The sequence below is a fragment of the Aythya ferina genome (genome assembly GCF_964211825.1).
Source record: "Aythya ferina genome assembly, chromosome: 3".
NCBI lineage: Eukaryota > Metazoa > Chordata > Aves > Anseriformes > Anatidae > Aythya > Aythya ferina.
The window spans coordinates 17777673-17797345 of NC_140298.1; the positions used below are offsets into that span (position 1 = coordinate 17777673).

General features: G+C 37.3%; 1 protein-coding gene across 6 annotated transcripts in view; it reads left to right on the plus strand.

The window, feature by feature from the left end:
* The window catches only part of CDC42BPA (CDC42 binding protein kinase alpha), a 153725-nt gene that overhangs the window by 32991 nt on the left and 101061 nt on the right, over positions 1 to 19673 (plus strand). For all 6 annotated transcript variants that reach the window (XM_084514987.1, XM_084514982.1, XM_084514986.1 and 3 more), the window contains exons 3-5: positions 10736 to 10827; positions 16967 to 17050; positions 18555 to 18650. In XM_084514987.1, the coding sequence (XP_084371113.1) occupies positions 10736 to 10827; positions 16967 to 17050; positions 18555 to 18650 (272 nt within the window). The remainder of the gene's footprint in view (positions 1 to 10735; positions 10828 to 16966; positions 17051 to 18554; positions 18651 to 19673) is intronic.

The window sequence follows — 19673 nt, forward strand, 5'->3', positions numbered from 1 at the left end:
CAGATAAGAACCTTTTACAAGAAGTTCAAATTTGTTTTGTGGAGCAGTTCAGAAGTTGAAAGCTGTATGTGCACCCTTGCCAAAGACAGCAAGCATACATGCAGAGTAGTGAAGATGATGAGCTTTTTTCATGTTCATAGTGATGGTGTTACCATTTCTTAAAAGCCTTAAGAGATCTGAATCGTACAGCTTACTGTGTGTATCTTGTTCCACTATTCAGTTGTCCATAAAGCTAGATTTCCTCCCCCCCACCCTCCACCCACCAATATTTTTGTGAATCTTCCTGGCTTTCATTTCACCTATTGAATTTATAGTTCAATATAGAGGCTGACCTCCTTTCAGGTAGTTGCAGAGAGCAATGAGGTGTCCCCTGAGCCTCCTCTTCTCCAGACCAAACATCCCCAGCTCCCTCAGCCGCTCCTCACAGGACTTGTGCTCCAGGCCCTTCACCAGCTTCATAGCCCTGCTCTGGACACGCTCCAGGGCCTCGATGTCCTTCTTGTAGTGAGGGGCCCAAAGCTGAACACAGCACTCGAGGTGCGGCCTCACCACTGCCCAGTACAGAGGACAGTCACTTCCCTAGCCCTGACGAGCACACTGCTGCTGGTACAGGTCAGGATGCCATTGACCTTCTTGGCCATCTGGGCCCGCTGCCAGCTCATATTCACCTGTCTCTAGACCAGCCCTCTCAGGTCCTTCTCCATGTGACAGCTGTCAGGCACTCATCATCAAACACATACCACTGCATGGGGTTATTATAACTCAAGTGCAGCACCTGGCATTTAGCCTTGCTGGATGTCATGCAGTGTGACTGGGCCCATCAATCCAGCCTATCCAGATCCCCCTGCAAAGCCTTTCTACCCTCAAGCAGGTCAATGTTCCCACCCAACTTCCATTTGCTCTTTTTTAATGAATCCTTGTGTATGCAAACAAATACATGTATTACTACGCTGTAGTTTTGTCTTCTCTGAAGCTGGCAGTTTACATCAGGTTTGTCAGAGTTGAGTTGTCACACACATGTTCTGTTGGTATCAGTGGAAGTTAAATGTCTGCATTCCTCTCATGATCTGGGCTCAAGACATCATTGCAGTAGACAACAGACCTCCAAAGGTAATTTCATGAGCAGAAAAGACTTTAAAAAAAAAACAAACAACACGTTGAGTTCCTGTTAGTTGTGCCTTGTGGCTGATTTGGAGTCCCCAGTTTAAAGGTTTAGTTGTACTTATAACACCTGTACAGGAGGGTGTTTACTCCCATGCCTCTGTCTGGATCCAGAGAGTCTTTCCTCCATCTAAGAAGCAAAAGGGAGGAGTTGGAGGCTGCATGGGCTTAGTCTCTTCTGCCAGCAATCTGATTTTGCAGAGCATGCAACAAATAAATTGCTTTTGAAACATCTGCATAGAGTCATGCTCGGTTCAGGTCAGGTGATAGGTTGGAGGTATGAGGAGACATGGATTAAGGCATGCCATGGAAATGTGGCGGCTCCGCTTCTGTCACTTGCTTGTGTCACTCTCCTGACAGTGATTCACGTGTTCTTATGTGTAAAGATAAGATTTTTATCTTTTGTATGTAAACAAAAAGATTCTTCTGACTAAGCATAATCACCAACAAAATTATTAATTTAAAAACAAATCTAGTCTGAGAGCAATTATAAGTCTAGGGGATGAAAACAAGTATTTCTGAATACTACCTCATGTCTGAAGATCTGAGTTCTGTCCTGGTCTCTTTCTTACAGACTAGCTGTAAAAAAACAAATAAATGTCCGTGATGGCTATTGCAAATACCACCCATCCTTTTTTTTGCTTCTGTAGGATTTTTTTTTTTTTTATTTATGTGCTATCATTACTTGAAAAAATAACAAAAAAGTAATCCCAAAATACTTAATTGTACTGAAGAGTCCTTTCCACTTAAGCAGTTAGATAAGCAGCCCATTTCCTCAGAATGAATATTGCTGAAGTTGTTTACAGCAAGTAGTACTTCTGGACTGAATTCTGACTCTCCAGAAATGGAAAAGTATTTAAATATGTTTAGTTTATCTCAAAGAAATTAAAAAAAAAAAAAAAAAATCATCTATAAATAAGGAACACAGTCAGTTGAATACTACCTTTTTATGGGAAGTACAGAAAGTTTAGGTGGAAAGGAGTTTCTGTATTGTAGAGTAGAGGAAAGTTGGCAAGGCATGGATAAGTATGAGCTGTTGAATAGATTTGTTTTCTGAATAGATAATGGGAAAATACATTTTGAATTTTCACGTATGTGTCATGTCTGCATGTTGCATTTTTTTCTCCTTATGTTTGTAGTCCTCAGAATATTGCGCTTAGTTTCAGTAATCAGTTTCATTTCCTAGGTGATAACTAGGGAATCCGAGAAAGAGGAACAAATTGTGTTTTTGTGGTGGTGGTTTGTTTTTTTCTGTGAAGCCAAGCTAAAACTAATGGTGTTTTTTCTTTTTTTTTCCCATTCCTTCTGTAGGTTCTCAGTAAATGCATACTAACAACCTCTAACAATCTTAAAACTCCTGGCCATTATTAATAGGTATTGCTATTTTTTTCTAAGGATTTGAGATCAGAAAAAAAGTCGTGTTTGGAGGGTAGAATAAAAATGATGAAGTTGTAAAGTTTTCCTTAATTGTTAGGGACTGCAGTGCGTTGTTATGGAAGTAATCTGTGTTTGACCCTAGGACTTGACTGTTTGTCAAGAATGGTTTAAAAATAACAAACTGTGTTTGAGAATTATGTGGAAGGGTACTCTTTCTTCAGATATAACTAATTCCAAATATATGTTTGGTCCTTCTTTTTTAATAATCTTCATTTTTACTAATAACATAGTTGTACTGCTTTCCTATGCATTCCTATATTTCTTATTTTTACAGAAGGAAAAGCCCATAGGACAGTGTAAAACTAATGCAGGCAGTGTTCAAAACTCAGTATCTCTAATGACAACAAGCGGTAAATTCTGAAGAAATAATAAAAACCTAGCTGTAATGTGTGTATTATTTTAATCTTGGCAAAATTCCTTCTCATGATATTAAGTTCCTATTGCGTGCACTCTGTAATATTTCCATTTCACATGAGATACATCAGAGGAATTCTTGCTTTTATATGTTTTAAACTTTTAATGTCTGAACTTCCATTTGTTGTGAGGCGCAGATCAGAAAGGTTGTCCATGAAGGCAGAATTAGGATTGTAGCTGTGTGCATTTGTATGGTATTCACCTCCAGGAGTTCCCCAGTTGTGAGTGGGACTTTCAAGAACAATGCGTATTCGATGCAAATATGAATAAGAGTATCAGTGAAATACCCTGTATAGGATTGAGGAGGAAGCAAGGTATTTTGTTAGGTGATCCATCAGTTCAGATGGTTGGTGCTTGCCTGTGACCTCCTGGAGAAGAGTTTGCCTGCTGCCCCAGCTGTTCTGAGGCTCTCACAGTTTGCTAAGAAAAGTCAGCGATAACATGCAGTGAGTGCTTTGGGGTAACAGCACCATGAGGGAGGAGTCAGAGACGGGATTCAAGTGATTCATGGCAAAAGACACACCTGCCAAATCGCACACACTGAGCACACGTTGGAAGTGGGAAGTACACGCTAAAAATATGTAGCTACACAACTTGAGTCATTTTAGAGGAGGAGGGTTTGTGGAGGATCTGCTTGACCCTACTCCTCACAAGCTTTAGAGCGTAACCTATAGAAGAGATTAAAATGGTTTGCATTTTGAGTTTTTACAGCTTTTTTGCTTTGTATAGATAACTGCAAAAACAGTCTTTTAATTAAAATTGTAAAGTAAAAGGAAGGCAGATTGTTGTGTAGCTCAAGTACCTGATGTCAGTCACCTGCAATTTAATGAAAGATAAGTTGGAGCAAAGCCTCAAGGCTACTTGTGGTGGTAAAAGGAGAAAGGAAATGGCTCAGGGAATTTGTGAAAGGGCGCTGGCAAGTGTTCATTGCCAAAACTAAATGGGACTTTGGTGACAGGGGGACTTCAGATAGACACACCAGAGTTTGGAAGGAAAAGCAGGAGACAGAATTAGCAGTAAGGGATGGTTAGAGAAAGAATTAGGTTCAGATGGAGGCTTCTGTGGCTGGCAGGACAAGGCTATAAGGATGTGGTTGTAAATAGACAGCCATGAGCAGATGGATCTAGGAAGTGGGTGAGGTACAGATGTGGACAAAGCTGTGAGGTGGCTGTGGGAGAAACCATCAGGTGATGTGGCAAAAGAACGTGGGGACAAAACTGGACAATGGTTTTTGTGGTAGAAGCTAGAACTGAACAGCTGGGAAGGAAAGCACTGGGATGAAGAGTCACAGGAGGGAAGAGCTGGAGCTGGATCACCTATTTGTGAGAGGTGAGAGAAGGTAGTCCAACCAAAGTTGCAATATTAGATCTGTTTGAGTAAAATCCTTCAAATTTTTCATTTTCTAGCTTCGGAAATGGAACAGGAGACTCCTAAAGTGCTGTGAAATACCTTGGCCACTGAGCAGGGGGCTTCTTCAGTGCTGATCCATGGTGTGAATGGTAGCTGGCAGCACCAGTCCTTTACTTGGTGAGGAGTAAGTGTTAGATGCCTGCGTTTGGAGGAGCGAAGTCACTGGCTTTATTGTGGTGAAACACTCATCTTCTTATGGTATGCAGCAGAACTTCTAGAGGTCATTATTATTATTTTCAGATGAGGAGAATATTTAAATCATGTATTAAGGATGAAAAACCATGCATACAGAGCAAAGGAAATAGCAGAATTAACGATGCCCCCACAGCTCCCCTGAGAGGATGTCTTACAGTCTGCGGTTACCAAATATGTGTTGTGCAGAAGGGAGAGCTGTTACTTGACAGGTGGTCATTCTTTCCTTTGTTTTTTTCCCCCTTCTAAAAATTTGCTCTGTGGTTGCATGCTTTGTTTCTTGCATAATATCCACATTTGTCTCTGGTAGTCATCAGCCCATAATCTTTCACAAACAGTAAGATAGTTGTTGTTTTTTTGTTTTTTTTTTTTTTTAAGAGTGCAATCAGATCAAATGGCAACATCTTAATTTTACGTGATAAAATTAAGGCCCCGAGAGACTGAGTTTTACTTAAACAGGAATCAAAAAAGAATATATTTTGATTCTTCAGAACATTTAGTAATTCTAAACACAGGCCTGATAAATTTTAGTTAATTCTAAATATGGTGCAAGCATCCAATGTTTTTTGGCAGTCAAGTAACAGCATTTTGAGTTGTATGTGAAATAGTAAGGAATGCAAAGTTTGATCTTGTCTGTCAGAAATGTGATTTCTGTTGTCTTGGTTCCAGCTCTGTGACAGCATGAAGGATGGACTCTAAGCAGCATTCAGCTTTATAAGCATATGACCACCTTTTTTCTCCTTTGTTAGCCTTTCAGGTTTTCTAAATACCTGATATTTTTTTTTTTTTTTGTCTACTCTTGTTTTGCTCCTAGAGCATTTCCACCCCCTTTACTAGGTGAAGCAGGAGTCCTATGGTAAAGATTTTACTGCCAGTGCTACAAGAATTGCATCAGAATTACATAGCAGGATGAAGTGAAGTTCAACATTTCATTTTTGCTGATAGTCTGATAGTATTAAAACATGGGGTGGTTCACTGAAACTCTTGTGATGAGATAGAATGGTGACATGAAAAATAATAGCCATATTTTGATGTAGTGTGGAAGCATTGCCCAGATCTGCAGTGAGGGTTTAACGAATGCAGGTATTACTTTTCATCTGAGTCTTGGGGGAGGAACAGAACTGTCTTGTATGTTTGGGAAAGATATTTTATTTCTCTCTCTGATTTTACAGTTCCTGTTGAATCTTCTGCGGTAGCTATAGCCAAAAATGGCTGGATGGTCTCCAGTTGACCTAGAAGAGAACTGATTATTATTATTATTATTATTATTATTATTATTATTATTATTATTATTATTTATTTATAAGGATGAATAGGATTCAAAATATTGTGTCTGCATGTACAACTGTAAGGGAATTTGTGGACGTACTTCTGATTTTTGGAAAACAACAGATTCTTAAACTGTACAGACAGATGTTGGCAATTAATTGTTCATCAGGAAAACATGTTAAAAATGTTCTGAATGAAAACTGAATCTTAACTGCTAAAACTGAAAAGGGTATTTGTGGCTTAAATTTTTTACTTTGCCTTAAATAACGTTCAGCTGTTATCGCTGTCAACTATTGTGTGTTGTCCCTGGTTTCCTCTAAAGAGACAAGAAACTTCAAGGAAGCTTTCTTGTGCTGTTTTGCCAATCTTAGGTGGGTAGAGATAAAAGGACACTTTTGTCTCCTTTCAATTAAATAAGTCTTTAAACAGCTCTGTCTTGATGACTGCCAATTATTTCTCCTTTCTTTTCAGTAGTAACGTTTATTTTGGGAGGAACTTTCTCTCACACCTCCTTTTTGGAGATTTTTGAAACATCCACTTGTGGTCTGTCTTAACTCAGAAATGCTATGTACACATTTCATAATCACAGTGGATAAAAGCCAGTTGAAAATAGTTTGGATTTGGACTGAACCTGTAAAATAAAAACACTTGTTCAATTACTTTCAGGAATTCAGCAGAAATTTCAAAACTGCGGAATGCCTTTAAAAACATGTCCATCAGTGCATTGTATTTTGCTTTCTTCTTTTTTGTTTTGTTTTTGTGTTTGTGAGGACGGTGTTAGTAGGAATTGCAGAAACTTTCGGTAGTGTGAGTGACAGTTTCTTAGGTCAAGTGTTTTTCCTCCTTTGCAAGGGAAAGCTCTGTGTGTATTTTTATATTATTTTTTTCAAGTGGGCCCACGTGAACCCAATGAGGTTCTACAAAGCCAAGTGCAAGGTGATGCACCTCTCCTGTGAAGAAAGGCTGATAGAGAAGAAAAGGCTCTGGGGAGACCCCATTGCAGCCTTTCAATACTGAAGAGGGGGCTTATAAAAAAGATGGAGAGTGGCATTTCTTCAGGCAGATAACGACAGGACAAGGGGAATGGTTTTAAACTAAAAGAGGGGAGATTTAGATTGGAGATTAGGAGGAAATTCTTCAGAAGGTGGTGAGGCACTGGCACAGGCTGCCCAGAGAAGCAGTGGGTGCCCCATCCCTGGAGCTGTTGAAGGCCAGGCTGGATGGGGCTTTGGGCAACCTGAGGTGTCAGAGATGTTGGAACTAGGTGATCTTTAAAGTCCCTTCCAACCCAAGCCATTCTATGAATCTTTCATATGATTTATAATTATTTTTAACTGATGAAGGAAAGGGGTTTTCTCTTGAGGTAGAAAACTAGCAGATGGACATAGGCTGTTTTCCTTTTCAATTCCCTGTTTTTGCTACAATGAACTTTCACCATTGGTTTTAACAGTTGTGGTGGATTCAGCTTTTAGTTTCTAAATCTTTTTTAAATTTTTAGAATTTTAGAATTCCTTAATATTGTCCTGTTCTGTTTTGTTTTATTTTTAAATCAACTGTGAGTGCACATTTTAAATTGCTGCTCCAAGCCTGCAAATGCTTTCTCTAAGCAGTTTGTGATCCTCATCTCACCTTGATTGAATTTAACCCCGTGCATACAGCAGCTCTGGTTCTCTGCAGTGAGGAAGGGAGAAGGAGAGATGGACTTTTATCCTCATGAGTTTAAAAATTAAATCCCTTGATATTCAATATACTGTAAGTAATGCTAATAAGTGTCCTCAAAGTGCTGCAGACAGGCGCTATCACCAGTCACGGAAACTGCAGCTCTTTTGGAAAAAGAGCATTATTTTCTAACTGTTACCTTCATTATGAATCTGTTAACAGAAAGGGGGAATTACCTGGGGTTGGGGTGTTGTGTACCCGTATAATTTAGTAGAGCGGTGTTGCAGGGGCCCCTTTGAGCATATTGCATTTGGAAAACCCTTCTCTGACCAGGAGGTTTGCTGTCTTCGTGTGGCGTTGCCAAATCAGTTGCCTGTGAACCTCATAGTCTGGAAAGCCTGGCGTATGAAATTGCTGTCTGAAGAGCTGCCTTCCAAGACCCTTGCCTAGGCCAAACTTTCCGTGCGAGAGATGGCTGTTGCCACAAGAACAGCAGATGTTTGTACAGCAGACAAACAACATAGATGATAAAGCAAATTGACCTTTCTTTTTTGTTTTGGAACAAGCTATTTAGAGTACATTCCCAGAGCAGATCTTTTTTTTTCCTCTTTCTTTTCTTTTCTTGGACTATGTCTTCCATCATAGAACTGCTTGACTATACATCGACATTTCTAATGCTACAGATGATTAAAATATATATATATGCTAGGGTTTACTAACATTTCCACTAACACCAATGCTACAAATCATTAAACTGTACCCAAACGTATTCTTGCCTGTTGTATTTTACTGAAGTAGTTTTAATGATGTTTATTTTTCCAGTGTCCCTATGGGAACCCTGGAAGAATCTAAAATGTAATAATTAAAGAATGACAGGCCTTTCCTTACAATATAAAGTGAGGAAGAGTTTTGTGGTTTAAATAGCTATGCTGTTGCTTGTTAACAAGATATTTTGCCTTGTATGCTATCCAGGCCTACAATGGTCCAAAAAACAAGTCGAAGTCAAGAACTACACGTTTGTTTTCAATCAGTTGTTTTTCAAGTTAAAAGACTTGAATAGGATGTTCTAATTTGTTCAGTTATATACATCAGTAGTGTTAATATTTGTATTAAATTACTTGGAACAGCACAGCTTTTGCTGTCCCAGTAAGGCAGTACATTTTGCTGTCACTTATTTTGCTTATTGCAAGACTTTTTTTACATTATTTAAAAAAAAAAAAAAAAAAAAAAGTCCTGTGGGTTTGTTTTTTTGTTTTGTTTTGTTTTTGTTTTTCCTTTTTTTTTTTTTTTTTTTTTAATTGGTTGAAAGTTTGGGATCTCAGTGAGCTTGAGCAAAATACTTCAGTTGAATTACATTTTAAAAGAATACCCTGCACTTTAATTGTACAATTAAATATATTGAATAAAACAAGTATAAATTGAAGGTAAAAATATCACTAAAATGAGTGCAAATCTTGGTGTCTTATGGCTATATCATTACTATTTGGACCTAAAACCTACTTGTCTGTTCATTTATTTAGGCAAAAACTGATGTTCCTAGAGTTATAACAAATGTAACTCATGTTAGATTCCTTGCATCTGAAGAATCTTAGAAAAATTGAACGCGTTAAGGCTGATAAGAAAAATAAAAATTAAAAATAAATGTTACTTCTTCAGGGCAAAAATATCAATTGTTGTTATCAGTGGCTTGTATGGTCAAATCATATGATAATCAAGAAAAAACTTGTTTCCAAATTCATTAGCTGCCTATGGAGAGGGTTTATCTGTAAATAGTTCAGCCTGCTATTTCTCCTTGTCAAGTCATTTCAAACCTACAATGACAAACTGGGTGCTTGGTCTTTCAGTTCATGGACTCTGGCAAGGTAATGCATTTTTTGAGTTAAATTTTGTTTTCAACTTGTATTTGGATACAAACAGTGCTAAATGTATATATATACATATATATATATATATATATATATATATATATACATACACACATACTGTCTTTTTGCTTTATTTTAAATTAGTCTAAATCTCTCAATTTAAAAATATAAATTTAGTAAGTCAACCTCATAAAGTTGTGTATTTACTGTAGTGGAATTGTTTGCAAGAGTAAGAGGGAAGTACTGAACCCTTTGTGCTTCAGAGAAACAAAGCGTAGGGGAAAAGAATGCTATTATTTATAGGCACAATAACTGTAAAGAACTTCTTTTGTCTGAAACATAGTAAGTATTAAATCTTTGACTTTACAATGTATCGTTCCATTTGGATGAGAACATCCAACCTGGTGTTAAGTAATTCCTATATCATCTCTTAGCATGAGAATTAAGTCGAATGTTATGTGTTTAATTCTCTTCCCACCCAAACCTTGGAAATGTGAACTTGAAATGTGGTGGTTTGAATTTCTTAAATTTTTTAATGCTATTCTTGTAATGGAGCATAAAAAAAAAGTAAAGTCTGGTTGTTGTTGTTCCCCTCTCACCCTCTGTGTTTTTTGTTTGTTTGTTTTGTTTTGTTTTTTCTTTTTATGGGGGGTGGGAGTTTGGATTTAGGAAGGGGATGTAGGGGGAACAGGTTCTTCTTTTTTATTTTGGGTTCTTTTATTCTTTTGATGAACCCACTTTATACAGGTAGGGTATTTTCCATTGAATGTGTTAATAATGTCCTCTGAGTACAACTGTTCTTGCTTCCAGTAGCAAAGAATTAACTCATAAGTGTCCTCTCTCTTGAAGAAGTGGTCTATAAAAAATAGTGCATGATTCATAAATGAGGCCAGTATTATCCTTCTGGTCATCTTGCATCAGCATTTTGATTTTATATCAAATACAATACTGTTTTGCTGTTTGTCAGAGAAAATCATATTGTCCAAAGTGAACTTCTCATTATATTATCCCTTCCTTTTGTGATCACAGATCACATAAAACACAAATGGCAGTGGATGTCTATGATCTCAAAAGACTGTATCATTGGACTTTTTTTTTTTTCCTTTTCCTTAAAGGTAAAATCAATTTTTTTTCTTACAGCAGTTTCATCTTAGTTCTACTGCCTGTTATTTCCATCTTTAAACTTTGTTACATTACATTAGAGAATATAGGTATATAAGCAAAATGGTCTGTTGTTTTCAGGACTCTGATTACATATATATTATGTTTCATTGTGTGTTTTTTTTTGTTTGTTTGTTTTTTAATGGTTGATATTTTCCTTGTTTCAGCAAAACCATTTACATCTAAAGTGAAACAGATGCGACTACATAAAGAAGACTTTGAGATCCTGAAGGTGATTGGGCGAGGAGCCTTTGGTGAGGTATGTATGTGAAAAATGAAGGATTTGAATATACTTGCTGATCTGCCTCACTGAGGAGAGACAGTTCATAGCCACATAACAATGCACAAGTTTTACATTATTCAGGCATAAGGGATATTTTAGGCCAACCTAATGCTTGATGCAAGTTTATTTTTGTTTTATACCTTCTGTGGCAGCCCTTTACAGCTCTTTTTAATCTCTTAACTTTTGAGAGAAGGCAAGTTCACATGGGCTAAAAGACCGTATTTCAGCCATCTGATAAGTCATTTACTTGACTATAGTTCTTTGAGTCAGCAGATAGAGACCACTGAGTTACTGATGGTGTGAAGATCTAGTCTTTTCCAATCATCCTAATAACCGAATTGCCTGAAAGTAGTTTTCAAGAATTTGAATTGCCAGATACTGATACTGACATACTAGGAACACAGAGAAATATCTCTATTCTTGTTGCTTTGTTTCCTAAAATTAATGTTTGATTTTTTTCCTATATTTCTTGTAAGAATCTTACCAAATGTTAGGTTCTGTTTTAGTTGTCGCCTACTACCGTCAAACTATAAAAAAAAAAAAAATTGCTGCTTCTGATTAAACCATCTTTTATTTCAAGTTTCAAGCAAGGCTGTTCACCACTAAGTTTTATGGCCACCAGGGATGTCAGAATACACAGGCTGAGGAAACTGGAATGAATAAACCATAGCTTTCTGCCCCCCTTCTTAAGTTATATTAAGAATGTGCTTTGTTCGTCACTTAAGTCACTATTTATACAGAAGGAGCAACGTAATGTGTAACAATGCCTAGAATTTTTTGATGGCCAAATGTGCTGCAAATGGGAATAATACGCAAAGCTTCTTCAGAAGTTATTCCTTATTGCCTCAAAAATTAAAAAAAAAAAATCTGAGTGCTGAAATCCAAAGTACAAGGAAGAGATTCTGAGCAATGTCTTAATTTCTTCTGGAATGGGAAATGTTTTTCAGACTGTTACATTTTCATTGATATAAAAGCATCTCTGGGGGCTTTGATGGCAGATCAGGATGAGTTTTCAGGTTTGCTTATGTATTTGCTTAATGTGAAAGATTAGGCTTTACTAGACTGATTATGGAAGAACAAAATTCTGTAGGTAGTACTTAAGGAACAGGAATTTTTACTGTAATGTAGTATCCACTCGTGGATAATCCATCTTCAGTCTTGACCTTTGCCACAGAGGAAATGCTGCATTCACTGTCTTGATGCAAATGTTTCTGCACAGATCAGAGACTTTCTCAGTGTTGCCATGGTAGTTGCAGCTCAGTTCATGCACAAATCATACAGGATGTAAGAAAAATCACTGTGTGAGTACTTTCTTGTCAGAAGAATCATGCATGAAACCTGCCTTATATTACACTTTCAAAAAGAGGTCCTTTTAGTCTGCTGAATCAGCATCAAACTCCAGAGCAGCTAATTCCCACACCCACCCACCCCTGTAGTACTTTCGAAGGAAGCTTCTTTGCGATGAATCATACCATCGATAGTGAGAGCGTAACTTGCCCCATCCTCTTCTGGGAACAGTCCACACAACGTGGTAGTTGGCTTTTAGGAACAGTGTTTCTTTGTAATGCCCTACCTGAGAAAGACAGCATGACCACTTAATCATCAAAATCTTCAGTAAGGGGAAAACTGAAATTCTTTCAATGAAAATATTTGACTTTATACGTTCTTAAAGTGGGATTTCTAAAATATTTGCAAGTATATATGTTAAGTCTACTGACTAGTTTAAATACAAGTTTAAAGTCCTACTTAGACATTTGTCTAGGAAAATAAATTCTGTATGAAATTAAGAGTTTTCTTTCCAAATAACTAGTAAGTATATAAGCAAGGTTAAAAAAAGGACTGCCAAATGTTGCTGCTACTTTAGCCACCAAGCACCATAATGATATTAAGCTGCAAAATATTTGTTATTATTCAGTAGATAATAGTTTGCAGAGACAGATTAAGCAGAAGATGGTTTCTTTCCAACAAACTGTAAATGAGACCAAAGTTTCTCTAGGTTTTTGGGAAGATTAATTTTCATCTCCTGAAGCAGCATAATTCTGAAATTCCATAACTATGAAGTTTTAGTGCAAGCTTTCATTGCCATAGTCTCAGACTTGTTTTGATTTTGATTTTATACTCCTCAGTATTTTTTAATTTGCATAGTTAATAAATATTTCCCTTTTTGTTTATGAAAGTCTGATGTAGACAAAAAAAACAGTTCAAGTATTGCTTATAACTGTAAGAGGTTCTTGGTTTTCCTTTTCCCTTGAAGTCCTTACCCTGCTTGCTGTCACTCTGAGAATGCTTCCTTTTCCCTTCCCTCTCCACACATACACGTACCTATTTAAAATGTAGAGTAAAAGAGTGCTGCCTTTACATAACACAAATGTTTTCCTTGGGAGGAGGATTATTCCAGTGAAATTCATGATGTGAACATCAAGGGTTTTCATTTTGCTGGCTTCAGGCACATGGTTGGAAAAACTTTAACAGACAGCCCTAAACAAGAAGACTTTAAACTTGGAAGTTGAAGGAGGCTGCTAGGAAAAATGAGGGACCACTGTTGATTCCAGTAGGCAACAGTTCTCATTGGTACGTTACTGCAGGATAAAAATGTGGCTGATTTAAGACTCTAAATAATATTGAATTTTTCAGTTCCTTCTATTTCTGCTTTAAAAAAAAATGTTCACTGCGTGGTTGTGCAAGCAAATATGAGTGTTTATGTTATTGATATTTTGAAGATGATGTTTGTAGCTTTGAGAACTAAGCATTCCTGAATTTTGGCATCTAGGTATGAACAGTAACACCTCCCCACCCCTTTCAATCCAGAGGTTGGTCATAAGAGCTAAGACTTTATAAGAAAAGCCAAAGGAGTGTTGTGCTCAGATTGCGTTAGTTATTCAACAGATAAGAGGCTGTTAGTTCACTGTATGTTACTTTGAAACTCGGAGCTTGTTTCTGGTGGGCTGGCTACTTTTGAAAAAGCAGTATTGCCCTTTTCCCCCCCACCCCTTTTCTTAACTGTCTTTCCCATCTTTTTCATCTTTCCCCCTGTGAGAAACACAGAGAACTGTTGGAAGAATGAGGAAAAAGCATCTGACTCAACCAAAATGTTTACATCAACACATACCAGTAATTTTTGTTGAGCTGCTCACAGGAAAATATAATTAAAAAAAGCAACAAACAAACAAAAAACACCACAACAAAGAAAAAAATAAGTCCAATTTTAATAAAATCCAGTAGCAAGGCACTTCAGGATAACTACATAGGAACGATCATCCTTTCTTCTGTCTTGACAACTTCACTGGGGAAGGGGAAAACAGCACTCGGTGTACTTGAGCATTCATACTCATAGCATAGAGACGTGTGTGTGCGCATGCATATGTAAACACTGCCTGGCTCTGTCATCATGTTTCAGAATTTTTTGCTGCAATTAGAAACCGCCTCAGATCGTTCACTGCTGAAGTGTCAGGTTTTTGTTTCACAGTCAAATCCTGAAATAAGCACTGTAAAATTTACTTCCACGAAGCCCTGAGACATGCAAAAAGATGCTGTGATTGCAGGAAAACGAGGCTGTTTTCATTGTGGTCTTGTGTGTGTGGGGTGGGGTAGGGGTGATGTGGGCTCGGGATGGATATGGAATAACACGAATGCCTCTGACAGACTAAAAGGCTGTTCCTGATTGTAAATGCAGCTGGTAAACACGAGTCTATTTTTGTCCTTTAGTCACTCTTCAGTTCTGGTAGACATTCACAGAAAGCACCAAGCCCTCAATTATTACAAAGCCTACTCTCCAGCTGTTAAGCAAAGGCAGCGCTGTGTCTCTTTCAGCTGTGTCCAATAAATGCTGTATAGGAGACTGCAAAATTAGGCAGCTGTGCAATTAGCGCATGTCATTAAGAAATCTGTGTGGGGGTCCAAAAAAAACACACCCCAACAACAACCAAAGAAACCGAGACCAAACAAAAGCGAAATGGCCTTTTACTGAGCATGTGAAGAGCAACAAATGAAGCCCTGAAGTTGGAGTAGAAATATTGTGTTCTGCTCACACGTCTGGCTGCCTGTCCTACAGTGGTAATGGTGGGGTTGGTAAAACTACACTCAGCAACAGCAATCTAGTCAACTCTATGTCCAGCTTTTTTATTTATGTCCACAACAATGGCAAAATCCTTACAAGTGTTGAAGGCAGAGTTACCCAGTAGCTTCATGTCCCAGACTGCATTATGCAGAAGCTGTCCCTGTCATCCAAGCGATGATACAATTCCAGTGCTGACTAGGTTCAATGGTAAGGTTTTCTCTTCCCGCTGTTTCTCATTTAAAAACACCAATACAGATACAGCTTGTTAGAGTTTTAGCTAGAAGAATAAAAGGAAACTCAAGTTTCAGATGGGCATTGTGGGTCATGTATTACCATGGAGGATTTCCTTCTATGGAAAATTGTGTTGCTTGGTCTTGGGATACCATGCGCAGAATAGTGGATGTTATTTATGAAATAAAATGGCAGTCTAAGCAATCTCTTTTTGTGTTTCAAATTTTAAAGTACCTTCAAGGTCTGGACTTTAGCCTCAGTTTTTATGCATGAAGCAATCTCTACAAATTTGGGTTCATAAACGGGGTTAAACACGTAGATCTCCTACCTTTCTGTCTTCTCCCCTTTTTTTATTCCTCCCCCTCACCCCACAGGCAGCAGTATCACCAGCAGGGCCAGTAATGTATTGCTGCACAAATGGGAAGCGACAGCTGCTTTGTCTGGGAATCTGTAGCTAAGTAAGAGCTACGCTTTTAGATATGCTGAAGTTTAGACATCTCAGTATTGCAATCCTTCAACGTGTACTTTTGCCATATGTGTGAAGCTGCTGCAGCTGATGACACATTTGAAGATGGTTGAAAGATGTTTGCATTACGCGTTCTTCAAACTGTCTGATCTTGTATTTTCTCTTATAGTTGTCTTCACACATGGCTAGTTTACTGATTGTGAAAGAGGCAGAAGGAACGTAGGAACCAACCTTAGTATTTTTTTTTTTTTTGTCACTGGCCTGCAGGATGAAGATGGTGGTAATCTGGGTGACAGCATGCTGGTTTGTAACCGAGTGCACACAGAAATCAATGCATCTCCTTAAGCCTTAGGGATTATTTGAAAGGGAGGAGGCAGAATGGGTTAGTTGGTGAATGGTCATTAAAATGTAGTGTTTGGATAGTTGAACTTTTCCATCACTGGTATGGTAATACAATGGTCTGGTCTCATTTTGATCTGAGTGTGTGTCAGATTGATGGCCAATTTGTTTAAGACACTTAGCGTTCTGTACCCAGGGAATCCTGAACTGTGAAAACACATTTATGTAAAATTCTTCCCTTCCCCTTTTGTAAAAATATTCCATTTTAGCTTTTAAAATAAATTCACAAAACTATAATATTCTCAGAAAAAGACTATATCAGATTATTAGATGGGCCTACGGTATCTCATGTTTAACAAACAGTGAAGGGGAGTAAAGCTTGTGTTTCCTTACGTTTACTTTTCTAGAAATTGTGAATTTCAGCATTTCCCTGCCCCTGACAAGAGGCATGGTAAAAGGGTTCATTGCACTTCAAGTGGAAAAATATGAAGTAATACTTTACCATATATTTTAGTGCATTTTTTTTGAAAGACTAGAAATTACCTCATAGCAAATCTACAGTAATAATTTGTGTCTAGAACCTAGAATAAATTGTTTCTTGGTTTTAGAAACTGACTACTAAGTTGTTGTCTTTTCTTGGTGGGTCTGTAAATTAAATTACTGTGTAATACTGGAAGGATGAGTCCAAGAATATCAAGTATACAGCCAGTGACAGCTTCATACAGATGATAGAGCAAGAAATGTGATAGTAAGAAAATACCATTCATCTAGTCACCTAGAAAAATGATGCATAGTGAAAGTGTGATACATAATGAAAGCTTAAAATAGACTTGGTGCTTTTGCAGAATAAATATCTTGTACTGTTGTGATGTTACTCTGTCTGGATAGTGATGGTATGGTCACATGCATGGATAGTAAAGTTGTTTCCAAAACACTGAAGAAAAAAATAATTGCAAGGCTTCATTAAAAGAAAACAAAATGTCTTTTAATGTTTAGGCTTACCTTTTGTTCATCTTTTCCAGGTTGCAGTAGTAAAACTGAAAAATGCAGATAAGGTTTTTGCCATGAAGATACTTAATAAGTGGGAGATGCTGAAGAGAGCTGAAGTAAGATAACATTTTTTTTCTATAATCACATCCCCTCTTACTCTAAGGAATTGTTACTTCTTTTTCCATGAGAAGACTCTGGGTATATTCGAATTGAGGAGGTGCTTATTGACAATATGAAGATTAATATCAAAATAAGCTTAAAGCAGTTCATGGGAAGGGTTAAGTGGCATGGTGACTGGGTTTAGGTGGGGCTGAATGTTTTATACAGTACCCTGTTTCTGTAACTGGCCAAGAATTATGCACTATACAAGCAATCTTAGCGTGTATTTATTTCAGTAGTCTTTAGCAAGTATATTTTCTGTGGTATAAGGAAATTAGTGAGCTTTAACTCACCATGTGTATTAGTTTGTCAGTATTTAGAATTTAGTCAAGGTCCAATTTTTTGATAGAAAAATTAGAGAGATAAAAGTTTCAAATTTGAGAGCATGCTTCATTAAAAAGTCCCATTTGCAAAAATCTGTGACAGAAAGTTCATTGCTAAAGCATAAATCTATTCTGTGTTCTGAAAAAACTCTTTGGCTGGTGCTGCTTTACTTTGGGTTCCTACTTGTATTGTGTGATTTCACCTTTCATTGAATTCACAGTACCTTTCCATGGATTCCTGTGGAAAGAAAAAAAAATGCAGTCTCACATGAGGATTGGTATATTTGTTTTAAATGGAACATGTATCTAACTCTTTAATTTATTTGAACTTCTTAATCTTTGCATGCTAAAAACAAACTACCTAAAGTAGACTCCTAAAACTAAAACTCAGTAAAATCAACAAAGTTGTTTGACCATGGTCTCTTCTTTAGTTTGGACAGTGCAAGCAGTATGTTGGCTGCCTCAGGGCTGCCTTCAATCCATTCTCTGCCCAGCTTGTATTTGTGTTGGGGATTGCTCTGACCCAGGTGCAGGACCTTACACTTGGTCTTGTTGAACTTCACGAGGTTTGCATGGGCCCACCTCTCAAGCCTGTGAAGGTCTGTCTGGATGGCATCCTTTCCTTCCAGTGTGTGGACTGCACCACGCAGCTTGGAGTTATAAGCAAACTTGCTGAAGCTGCACTTGATCCCACTGTCCATGTCACCAACAAAGATGGTAAATAGTGCCAGTCCTAATACGGACTTCTGAGGAGCTCCACTTGGACACTGAGCCGTTGACCCACAACTCTTGGAAGTGACCATCTACCTTACCCACTGAGTGGTCCATCCATTAAATCCATATTTCTCCAATTTAGAGAAAAGGGTATAATGTGGGTCAGTGTCAAGTGCTTTGCACAAGTCCAGGTAGATGATGTCTGTTGTCCTTCCTCTATAGTTCCCCTAGAACTCTTCTGATACCTAATTTTTCATAGATTTTGGCATGTTTGGAGATTGTAGGAAATGACTTCTTAACTGAGAGAGAGATTTGAATTTGTTTTCCAAATGTGATGTTAAAAATTAAATAGCCAGATTGCAAAACGTGTTTGCTTTTGTTTGTTTTATTTAAAGCCTATAATAATTATTTTTCTCCCCTTCAGACAGCGTGTTTTCGAGAAGAGAGAGATGTATTAGTGAACGGAGATAACCAGTGGATCACAACGTTACATTATGCATTCCAGGATGAAAACTATTTAGTGAGTGTTGCTCTTACGTATATATGAATAGAAATTCAGATTCTTAGTTGTGGTATGAGAGACAAACATAGCTCGTTAATTGTGTATTCTGAACCTTGTGAGCGCCTATAAGTTTGTGTATAAGATAATGAAGGATGGAGGGTGGTCACACACTTAAACTTTAGCAATTACTATCTCAGGAATACAATTTTGTTTTCTAAACTGTTTTGCATTTATTGATAAGTTTCTGCATTTATTGATAAACCTGGATCTATCTGCACTTTCTTTTATAATTTGCCCCTCTAGTTTAATTGAATTAATGAAAGTGTGTTTACTGACATAAACTTTCTATTTATGTGATTAACATTACTGATTGGAGCTTTACAGTTAAAATACAGAATTGTCCGATTTTTGAAATAAAAATTCATTTTGATTGGTCTTTGCTTTTTTGAAGATTTAAAACCACTAAGATGTAATAAAACAAATGTTCTTCCAACAAGGAAGAATGCCACTAAGTCTTAATAAGTAAGATTGGAAGCTGTAGCTGTAGATGAAAGTATCTCTTTAATATTCGATGTTGCTTATTTTTCAAGTATTTTGACAGACTTGCAAAAAGAAGATAATAAGAGAAAACATGTTGTTTTTCTGTGAAATCTTTCTCAACCAAAATATTTTCACTGTGTTATTAAAGTTCTGGTAATACTTATGCCCCTAAAGGTAAACAACTATACATTGATAGATTTTGTTTATTTGGTTTTTATTGCTTTGTGCTTTTGAATCTGCACTGTTAGTAAGTTCTAATGTTTTCTTAAAAATCTAACGTGTAGTCATATTTTTTTTTATTTATTACAATAAAAACGTGCTATCAGAATCACGGAGAATTGTAAATTTTTTTGGCCACTATATTGCTTTCTTTTCTGTCAGTTCCCATGCTTTTGGAGATTCATGGATTTTGCTGGAGTTCATATAGAAACAGGGCTCTGCATTTATGAGCCTAGCTGTTGTCCTAAAAACCTCCCAACCTGTTTCATTCTTCATTAATTT